The sequence below is a fragment of the Camelina sativa genome, chromosome 1, assembly GCF_000633955.1.
Source record: "Camelina sativa cultivar DH55 chromosome 1, Cs, whole genome shotgun sequence".
NCBI classification, from domain to species: Eukaryota; Viridiplantae; Streptophyta; class Magnoliopsida; order Brassicales; family Brassicaceae; genus Camelina; species Camelina sativa.
The window spans coordinates 18,712,967-18,724,569 of record NC_025685.1 but is presented as its reverse complement, the minus strand read 5'-3'; the positions used below and the strand labels follow the sequence as shown (position 1 = coordinate 18,724,569).

The 11,603-nt window shown below is 40.7% G+C and overlaps 1 protein-coding gene across 1 annotated transcript; it reads right to left on the bottom strand.

Annotated features, from left to right (window-relative positions):
- Positions 3,850-4,974, bottom strand: LOC104698791 (putative F-box/kelch-repeat protein At3g22730). Its single transcript, XM_010414186.2, has one exon. The coding sequence runs from the start codon at positions 4,972-4,974 to the stop codon at positions 3,850-3,852; it is 1,125 nt and encodes a 374-aa protein (XP_010412488.1).

The window sequence follows — 11,603 nt, the reverse complement described above, 5'->3', positions numbered from 1 at the left end:
CAAAATTATTGTTTGGGATGGAAGGAGGCACAATTCCCTGACGCTGCGTGTGGGTGATAGGAGCATCACCAGCGCCAATGTGTCATGGTTGGCGTGGCAGATTGTTTTGTGCACCAGGTGCATGAGGGTCATGCTGTTGGTTATCCATACCAACGTGATCTTTGTTTAAACACGAGACTAGATTAAACAGATAATAATCCCCTTCCCCTTCACCTAAATTGAGTTTTGGGTTCAAACCCCGGCAGCAGAACTTTATAGTGCATCAACCTCGACGTTTCTACAACACCAAAATAGTTTTAGAGTGCACTTAGCCCAAAGGCTGCTCATTCTAACTTAGAAGAAGACGATATGTCCAAAGTTTTTCATTTGACAAAGGATATGATGAATTTTTAGTCAGCTTTGATATTTTTGATAAGACAGTTTTGATTTTTTTGATAAGGAGATATTTAAACGTTTCTCTCCGCCAGTGGAGGAGGATATGATGACTCCATCAATGGTAGATGGGAACATTTAGTACATCAAAGATGGTGATATGGATGACCAGTATTATTGATGTTGTTGGTGAAGCTGACTTGATGTGGAGCAAATCCTTTACAGTCCTATTTTTTTTTTTTTTTAAAAAAGACCTTTACAGTGGATATACCAAATCCAGATAGTTATTTCCTATTGCTTCTCGACACTAAAAAGGTTTCGCAGCACTTCTTGAAAGAAGCCAACGAGATATTCACAATGTTTGTTTACACAATGGCTAGTAGTGATTAATTACGCTGACGCCAACTTTGAGCTGATTGATCCGGATAAACTTTATTTTGGTAATAGAGTGATTACAGATGACGAGAGTCCACATGAGAAGACGCTTGATTTGGTTTTGCGTGAAGAGCGTAGGGTGGTGATACTCGTGATATTTGGTCCGGTCGTCACGGATAACCTAATAGGATTAGTAAGTATACATATTTCAGAGTCAGTTTCTAAAAGTCAAATTCTTACGCTGAGAATGAAAACGAAGGTGGTTTAGCTGATGTTTTAAAATTGCCCAAAGTTGTTCACAGTTGATTTTTCATGGTCGAGGAGGAGGAGCTGGCGTCAGTGGACGTCAGATCGCTTCTACAAGAAATATATACACTCTGAACTCAACGAAGAATCTGTAGAATAATGGTCTCTTTCTTTGTCTTTTAGATTCTCTAGAAACTTCAGAATCTTTTTTTTTGACTTTTTTGTGTATTTGAGATCACTGACTATATATAGTACTTCTTGCTTTTGTCCGACTCTCAAGAAAAATTTTCTCTTAGCATTTTTTTTTTTATATATATATATATATATATATTTGTCTACTCTGGCGTTTCTGATATTGAGTTAAACAACATGTTCGTGTCTTCTAGCGACGAGAATATGATAATGCTTTTCTGTTTTAAGGTGCCAACCATAATTAATTAGACTCTTAAACTTAACAGCACATATGTACATTCCTCACAAAACTTCATACACTAATTATAACTTCATAAACGTCATGCATGCCGGTTAAAGAGCCATCTAATGCCTTATCTAGCGCGATTTAGGTTTCCAATTTCATTGTGGGATATTTAGGTTTAGCATCGAAGAGAAGAAGACACACTAACAGACTGTTAACGTTGTAGTTCAGAATAATAAAAACTAATTGAATAAGTAATAGTGCAAAAGAAGACACTCTAACATACGGTTTAGAGTCTTCTTAACATCTTTCTGTTTCATGGTTATCATATGCTTGAAATGTATGGGTTCATATTCTATAAACATGTTAGTTCCGATGAACACTTCTAGTAATGCAAAGAATAAAGGAATCATAAACTAACAGGTAATCCCAAAAGAAAACACAAGACAATCGATCTATTCATTAATTTAATCAAACACTGTCTAGAAGAGCTTAACAAAACCAAAGAAGTTAAAGAAAGAACTGTAAGAAATCATTTGCGTACTTTTTTTTTTTTTTTGATAACTCAGGAGTGATCCTAAAGGCTTTCTAGACCCAAAAACTAATCTCCTAGAGTCGGGGGAAACCATCTTAAAATTCGAACCCCGTGGCCAATGCTACTCGAACCCAGATGGCGGGACATTTGCGTACTGATAGTAGGATTTTACTACTCTACTGAAGTTCAATTCCCTAAGCACTTAAATTGTCATTGTAGTACAAAGGGTGTCAAACCAAATGGGTGAGCTATTAACCACAAAAGATGCAATCAAATCTAGCTAAGTCAAGCGAACCTTAGTTTTGATTTTCTAACAACCTAAGTGAGCAAGCAACAAAAGAAAAGGAGAACTAATAGCAAAACTAAGCAGTGACTAACAAAGCTAAGCAGTGACTAACAAAACTAAGCAGTGACTAACAAAGCTAAGCAGTGACTAACAAAACTAAGCAGTGACTAACAAAGCTAAGCAGTGACTAACAAAAGTAAGCAGTGACTAACAAAGCTAAGCAGTGACTAACAAAAGTAAGCAGTGACTAACAAAGCTAAGCAGTGACTAACAAAAGTAAGCAAAGCTAAGCGAAACAAGCAAAACGTAAACTGATGCAAACAGATGATAAAAGAGAGCTCGTGAGGCTGGGTATCAATGATCCATGAAGTAACTTAGTCTTAATACAAAGATTCGATAAAACTTTAAACAAAGCTATCCCTAGACGAAAGATTCAACAACAGGTCAATCCACTCTCGTGACAGAGACCCTCAAGCCAAGTTACCTCCAGACCTAAATCTCTTTAGCGAAGCATAACAAGGCAGGCATTAACAACCAATCAATCAATGTCAATAAACACCCTAGACAACTAATCTCTTAGGCTAGGCACGTAAATCTCCGGTATTAGCTAGATCAGACATTTCACCAAGCCCTCTCGGGTGGAAATGCCTCGGGTCAAGCTTCAGATGATCAGAAAGAAGCTAGCATGAAGAACACTAATCCAGAAGGGATCTAAAAGATTTAAACATCAAAACCCTAGAAAAGACTAAGAAAACCTCATGGATCTCACCCAACCTCAAGAACTCTAAGAACACTACTCAGAAATCATGAAGCTCAAGAACCCAAACCCAGATAATTCAATAAGCAACATTATGAAAAGAGATTAAAGAGAGATTAACAAGATTATATAAACTAAAGCATAAAAGAGAGATGTAAAACTATAAAAACTTGAAAGATTAAAAGAGAATTCGAATTACAAAAGCCTTAAACACGTTTTGTTTTTTGAGAGAAGTTCTAGAAATAGCTAAAAAGGATATCCTTAAGTCTAAACAAATGAGACATATTTATACTAAACTTGTGAAAACCCTAGTCAAAGTCAACGATTTTTAAGTCGGTTGATGCTTAGCACGATCTTGCTCTCCTCTGCTTCCAACAGCTCGATCGAGCTATGCTTTCTCCTCTTGTCCAGTTTTGGTTTCGCGTTCCACTTCAGCTCGATCGAGCTCTTCTTTGTCTCAGACAGCTCGACCGTCTTTTCTTTCAATCAGCTCGATCGAGCTCTGCCTCTTGTGTCAGTCGCTCCGCCTTGTCTTCTGCTCTGCATGCGTTAGGCTAGATTCCGCTTCAGTTGGTCATTCTGCCTTGGTTCGACTTCCTCTGCTTCACTTCGTCTTCCCAGCTCGATCGAGCTCTCTTTCGCCTTGCACTCGGCTCAGCTTCGTGTTCCCAAAAGCTCTCCAAAACATGATAACAACTCCATATGCAACAATGTATGCAATGCTAATGGAAAACTACTAAGTGAGTGAATTTATGCAAGAATGAGACGCAGATGCTACAAACACAGGATGAAATGATGCTAAAGTGAATGCAAATGAGGATCTAAAACAAGTAAAATGCAGATACATCACCTACTTTTATCAACTACCTTGCTGGATTTGACAAACTTGGAACACAATTTAATAGAAAAGACCACCCCGGATTTCTGGATTCAACATAAGGGACTTCTGTGTGAAATTGACCGTCCTCTCCAATTATGACTACAATGCTCTCGTAGGTCTCATAGGTATGTCCATTCCCACACAGAATCACTTTCTTCTCCTCATCGATTATATAACTTACACCACTCGGATAATATCTATCGGGATTTTGTAAATCCACTGTAAAGGATTTGCTCCATATCAAATCTGCAGCATCGCCAACAACATCAATATTACTGGTTATCCATATCACCATATTTGATGTACTAATGTTCCCATCTACCACTAAGAGTTGCTCTTCTCTAACAACTGATGGAGTCATCATATACCTATAATAATCCTCAACTGGTGGAAGAGAGAAACGTTTAAATATCTCCTTTGTAAAATCAAAACGGATTAAGAAATCACCATTTTCTTCCTCTGAAGCAATCCAGTAAGTATTTCCTTTCAAACATATTCCAGTATTTAATTGTGTGTACCAGTTGAGAAATACAGAATCAAGAACCCTCCATGAATCTGAGCTTAAGTCATAGATTTGAAACGTAGCAAAGTCGTATGGTTTGTATTTGTCAAGATACCAACACCTTAAGATTTTGTAGCTACGACAAGAGTTGTTATCTTGGTATCCAAGAAAATACCTAGGTTCACGTTTGTGTTCAGTTTTGAATGGGACTTGGATCCACCTTGCTTCCCCCATATACGGATTCCAAACCACGAGTCTTTTATCTTTGGTGGTGCATATCAACAAACCGTCGCAATGGAAAACTTTGGCTATATCGACTTCTTTTGAGTTAGAATGGGGAGCCTCTGGGCAAAGTGAATTCTTAAACTCTATGGTTGTAGCAGCAACGTCGAGGTTGATACACACTGGGAAAAACCTATAATCCTTCAAGATGAGAACCGTAGACTTTGTAGCTTCGCGAAAATGCTTGTCGGTGAATCTTTGGTTCTTTTTCACTAAAGCGTTCCATTGTTTGCAAGTAGATCGTACAAGCTTCAGAGACGTAGCCTGGACCCTAGAGAGTATTGCTTCTACCAATTCCTCTGGAAGAGAAGACATCATTGTCATTTTTTCTCTTGTGATCTCTTAACGAAGAAGAAAACGACTCAAAGGTATGTAAGTTTCGATTAGGGTTAGAAGATCCTTTATCCAAAAAGAAAAAACCTTGGCCTTATAAGTTATATAAGACTTTTTTCTATATTGTTTATGCCATTTCATTTTATTATTTTTGATAGAAAAAAAAGGAAAAGACTAAAGAAGAAGCTGTTACTAATTAACTCCGATAAACGAGGGAAGCTGTTATTTTCCCGACTTTCTTTCCGGCTTGACTTCGTCTTTATTTTTCTATTTTTATTCGTTCCTAGGAAAGTGCTCCGAGTGATAAGTTTGCTTTAGTTTATTTTTATTCGTCGGATACGTATACATATTATTAATATTTTAAAGTTTACTATATATATAAAATAGATAATATTATGCGCGGTTTATTGTATTAATTATGTTAATTTATTTTAGGTTATGTAATAATTATAAAACTATAATAATTTTGGAGAGATTTTTAAAAAGTGCTATTGAAAACGATGTATTTTCCTAAAAATACATATGTAACAAACAATTTTCTTAAATGTCAATAATATACCATATTTATTCAATTCATACAATATCAAAATACACCGCTTATTTAAAAATATTGTTTAATGATAAAAATAAAAATTTACTATGATATTCAAAATTTACATAAAACATTTAACAATTTCATTCCAAAACTATTTTTCAATTATCAATTTAATAGATATCCTATAATTTTACGGATCTAGAATTGCCATACTTATATCCAAACAGAATCAATATATGTCAATTTGCACAACAATTTTGTAACATCCGTGTTCCGGGAATAGAATTTGAGATATGTTGAGGAAACCAAAAGAGTGGATTTTAATTAATTTTGGTTTAATTAAATCCTAGTTTAATCTAATTAAACCAAAAACTCCTAATCTCTTTCTCAAAGTCACGCCTCCTCTCCTGTTTTTGCTATTGTCGACATTGTTCTGAGAGAGAGAAAGGGAAAGAACTCTTAATTGTTTAGTGTAAAGGAGGAAGAGAAGGAGATGAAACTTTTTCTTTAGTAACGAGAGAAACAGAACTGTCAGGGTTTGGGAGAGGGAAGATCTGATTACTCAAAACGTTTCGAAAGGTATTGATTTTTGGTAGGGATTTTCGTACACTCTCCCTTTTACAGAAGTGAATTTGGGTTACTATTTGAGGAATTATTGGCAGTTTAGTGGGGCATTTCGTCTCAGTCGCGGATTGACACCAGCGGGTGTTTCCGAATCGATTTCGGTTTCACCTGAGATCTGATCGTTCCAAAATTTTGTGGGCCGCTTCTGGACGTGTCGACCTTGCTTTTCACTGAAGGGATTAGAAAGTTAACGTTTCGTTTTGATTTTGTGGTTTCACTTGTGAGGTTGTTCTGTTCTGATTTTTCTGGCTGTTTGTTTTCAATGTTTGTTTATTGGTGTGATTGGTTGTAGGAGCGAGTTTGGTTCTCCTTGGATATTGGAGAGCCTCTTATTTGGTTGTTGTTATTTTCGTGAATCACTTGTTAAGGTGAGTGCATGACCATGGCTAATCTAAACCCTTGATTTCCTTGTTCTTGCTTGTTTGTTGTTGTTTTGTGTGTTTTCTTGCTGGGGATTGGTTGCTACAGGTTCCTAATGATGATTTCGGCATGGGTTTTGAGTATTGGACGATTTGGAAGAGGTTGATAAGCGAGATCCGACTCTCGGCTTCGAGCGGATCGCAGTTGCAGGTGGAGTGTCGATCGACACCACTTGGTGTCGGTCGACACCAACAGAATGGCATCGATCGACACTGTGGGGTAGTGTCGGTCGACACCAATGCCAGTGTCGGTCGACACTAGGCTGGTATCGGTCGACACCTCCCTTCCAGCGAGATGATGTCTGTTTTCCTGGTTTGTATGTTTTGTTTGTTGTTTGTTTGGAACATTGGAATCAATGTTGCTTGTGTGTATAGCCCAGTAAATGGGAGGATTGTCTCACTGATATTTATCAAATACTCATGCATCTCAATTTTTGTTTGTGGTGCAGGTAAAAGCAAAGTGTGATCGTGAATCAAGCCAATGAAGAGGAGGATGTTCTAGGGACTCGATTGGATGTTGTCTGGAATTTGCTAGGTTTCTAGAGTTGGATCATTAGAAACATTGCTAGGATTGCCGGTTTAGTGTTTCTTGTTGTTTGGTATTTGGATATTGTTATGGTTAGGATATTAGTTTATTATTGGTTATTCTGATGTTGGTCGTGATTGTGGTTAGGTGGCTAGTGGGTATGAGACCACTAGTTGTAGTTTATTATTATTTATTATTCTTTTATTATTATTATTATTATTATTAAAAAAGGGTCAGGTCGTTTCAGTTTGGTATTAGAGCCCTTACGCTTCTAGGCTTGAGTTCACTAGGCTTTGTGTTGTAGATGTTTGGGGATTGCATGTCCTGATTGATTATGTGAGTTAGTCAATTGTGTGTTGCATGGAGTCCTATAACATCCTCTTCGAGCCTACAGTATGATTCCACGGTGAGTTTGTGTTTTTGTGTTATGTTAAGATTGCTTGTTAGCCTCTATTCTTGGAAGTGCAATGGTTAAAGGTGCTTAAGTTGTTGGTCGTGGACGTGGGCGTTGTCGTGGTCATGGTCGGACAGGAATCCAAGGCCAGCGAGTGTGTGTTCCATAGTTCCACGAGGAGATACGCCGTAGGATCGCAAGCGTATCAGGAGTGACCAGAGGGGGTTAGCCGGTGAGCGTACCGGGGGTGCTGGGAACCCAAGTGTGGGGTTGCAGCAGGTGGAGCCTAGGGTCGAGATGATTGCTTGGCGGATCTGCTGGCGTGCTATGGGAGCGGTTACCGAGAGGGGTACCAATGCAGGCTCCAGTGTACCGCATGAGGCAGGGTTCAGTCGAGGGTTGCGGATGTTGCGGACTATCCATCTTTTGTTAGGAGGATGGAGCAGTTGTAGATGACCGGTACGAGATTCTTCTCGGGAAGTGTCGAGCCTAGAAGGGCAGATAGGTGTTCATATGCAGTTGGATCAAATACTTCTCTGTTTGGTGGGTAATCCAGGTTTATATGAGAAGGTGAGTGGGCAGGTGTAACATTGCAATGTTATACTTGGACCACAGGAGGTACTTTTGGTCGGGAGATGTTTATAGTCGTTAAGGATTGTTGCTCCTGAGGGAATGATGATTCTCCTGAATACCGATAGCTCGAGGGGTTGGGGGCTCTGAGAGTGGCAGAGGGGATTATGTTCCCCTGAGGGAATGACTAGTTCCCCTGAGGGGATGACTAGTTCCCCTGAGGGGATGACTAGTTCCCCTGATACCGAGATCCTGAGGATTGTGTTCCAAGAGTGAGACGGTATAACTCGAAGACGCTGGTCCGAGAGTGAGATCAGTATGGCTCGAAGGTTGCAACCTAAGGGTGAAGGAGTTGGGAGCAAACAATACATAGGATTTGAGTATAAACGTAAGGATTAAATGTAAATCTCGAGAGGTTGGCGGTGGTTTAACTTCGGGTTTTGGATGTGTTGACCAATGGTTCAAGGTTTTATGACCAGAGCGGTTATTAATGTGTGGCTGTTGCGCTAGGATTATGAGGCCGGTGGTGCTGGAGTCCCGGGAAGGGGAATTGCAGCAGGTTTGAGCCGGGAAAGGCATGTTTGCTAGATACATAAGTTCATGAGAAGCCTTCATGGCAGGATAATCTAATCGTTGCGACGATGTTGGATTACGTTCATTGGAGATGGACAAGGTTGCTAGATTCAAGGTTTTGGTAAGCTTGTTGAGGGAAACCAGGCAAGTGATTTGAGTTGGCGACTTGCAAACCATTTGATGCGGTGAATCAGAATGTGGGAACGTATGGTACTTGTTTTTTTTATTATGTTTGTATTGATGATTCACTGTGGAGAATTGCTAAGCGAAAAGCTAACTTTGTAAGAAGCTATCTTGTAGAAATTTCCCTACGAGACAAGTTACTAGAGGTTCTTGGATGGACAAGAGGTTCATGGATGGACAAGAGGTTCTTGGATGGACAAGAGGTGTTGATATGCAGGTGGTAGTGAGTTGATGTCAGCATACTTGATTATTAGTCTAGTAGAGCTGAGAAAGAAAAATAAGGTGTTCTTACGTCTTATCACTTCACCGTGGGGAGCGTCGGTTTTGTTCGTCAAGTAGAAGGACTAAGTATGGCTTTATGAGTTCGTGGAGATGTTGTTTGGGTTAACAAATGCGCCAGCAGCGTTTATGAGGTTGATGAACAGCATGTTTAAGGAGTTTCTGGACGTGTCTGTCATCATCTTCATCGACGACATCCTGGTCTATTCTAAGAGTCCTGAAGGGCATGTAGTGCATTTGAGAGCAGTTCTGGAGAAGCTGCGTGAGCAGAATTAGTTTGCAAAGGTGAACAAATGTAGTTTCTGGCAGCGTGAGATGGTTTTCCTGGGTCACATTGTGTCTGCAGATGAGGTTTTTGTAGACCCGGAGAAGATTCGGGCTATCAGGTATTGGCCTAGACCGCAAAATGCCACATAGATCAGGAGTTTTCTTGTGTTGACAGGTTACTACAGGAGGTTTGTGCAGGGGTTTGCGAGCAGAGCACGACCTATGACTAAGTTGACAGGGAAGGATGTTCCTTTTGTTTGGTCATAGGAGTGCGAGGAGGGCTTTGCAAGCCTAAATATGTTGACTACTGCTCCGGTGTTGGCTTTGCCTGAACAGGAGGAACCCTATGTGTTGTATACAGATGCATCTAGAGTTGGTTTTGGTTGTGTTGATGCAGCATGGGAAAGTGATTGCCTATTCTTCGTGGCAGTTGCGGAAGCATGAGGACAACTATCCTACCCATGATTTGGAGATGGGTGTTGTAGTCTTTGCCCTGAAGATTTGGAGATCTTATCTTTATGGTGCAAAGGTACAGGTGTTTACAGATCATAAGAGCCTAAGTACATATTCACTCAGCCCAAGCTGAATTTGAGGCAGAGGCGGTGGATGGAGCTCTTGGAGGATTATGATTTGGAGATAGCCTATCACCCTGGTAAGGCTAACTTGGTTNTGAAGGGCATGTAGTGCATTTGAGAGCAGTTCTGGAGAAGCTGCGTGAGCAGAATTAGTTTGCAAAGGTGAACAAATGTAGTTTCTGGCAGCGTGAGATGGTTTTCCTGGGTCACATTGTGTCTGCAGATGAGGTTTTTGTAGACCCGGAGAAGATTCGGGCTATCAGGTATTGGCCTAGACCGCAAAATGCCACATAGATCAGGAGTTTTCTTGTGTTGACAGGTTACTACAGGAGGTTTGTGCAGGGGTTTGCGAGCAGAGCACGACCTATGACTAAGTTGACAGGGAAGGATGTTCCTTTTGTTTGGTCATAGGAGTGCGAGGAGGGCTTTGCAAGCCTAAATATGTTGACTACTGCTCCGGTGTTGGCTTTGCCTGAACAGGAGGAACCCTATGTGTTGTATACAGATGCATCTAGAGTTGGTTTTGGTTGTGTTGATGCAGCATGGGAAAGTGATTGCCTATTCTTCGTGGCAGTTGCGGAAGCATGAGGACAACTATCCTACCCATGATTTGGAGATGGGTGTTGTAGTCTTTGCCCTGAAGATTTGGAGATCTTATCTTTATGGTGCAAAGGTACAGGTGTTTACAGATCATAAGAGCCTAAGTACATATTCACTCAGCCCAAGCTGAATTTGAGGCAGAGGCGGTGGATGGAGCTCTTGGAGGATTATGATTTGGAGATAGCCTATCACCCTGGTAAGGCTAACTTGGTTGCAAATGCTTTGAGTCGGAAGCGGGCGCCTTCGGCTCAGGAGCAGGATATGGAGTTTCTGGTAGGAGAGATCGGTGTGTTTAGCTTGTGTGCGGTTTCTCAGGAGCCGTTGGGTTTGATTGCAGCTAATAGCGCATATCTGCTGAGCAGAGTGCGGTTGGCTCAGGAGAAGGATTTGGGGCTGGTGAATGCTTCAAAGGATGTTGATTCCGAGTATCAGGTTTCGACTAATGATACTACTCTAGTGCATGGGCGGATTTGTGTGCCTAAGGATGAGGAGTCGAGGCAGGAGATCCTGAGAGAGGCTCATGCGAGCATGTTTTCTATTCATCCAGGAGCAACTAAGATGTACCGTGACCTCAAGAGGTACTATCACTGGGTCAGGATGAAGAAGGATGTGGCTAGTTGGGTTGTGAGGTGTGATGTGTGTCAGCTAGTGAAGGCCGAGCATCAGGTACCAGGTGGATTGCTGAAGAGTCTTCCCATTCCAGAGTGGAAGTGGGATGTGAATACTATGGGCTTCGTGGTTGGTTTACCAATTTCTAGGACGTTTGATGCTATTTGGGTCATTGTGGACCGGTTGACTAAGTCGACACATTTTCTGGCCCTTAAGAAGACTGATGGAGCAACAGTCTTGGTTAAAAAGTATGTGAATGAGATAGTCAGGTTGCACGGGGTTCCAGCGAGCATTGTGTCTGATAGGGATTCCAAGTTCACTTCGGTGTTCTGGAGGGCATTTCCGGCAGAGATGGGCACTAAGGTGCATATGAGTACAACTTATCATCCATAGACAGATGGACAATCAGAGAGGACGATCCAGACGTTGGAGGATTTGCTGAGGATGTGTGTGTTGGATTGGGGTG

Excerpts from the sequence above, each read along its gene's own strand:
- LOC104698791 (XM_010414186.2), bottom strand. The coding sequence starts at position 4,974 with ATGACAATGATGTCTTCTCTTCCAGAGGAATTGGTAGAAGCAATACTC.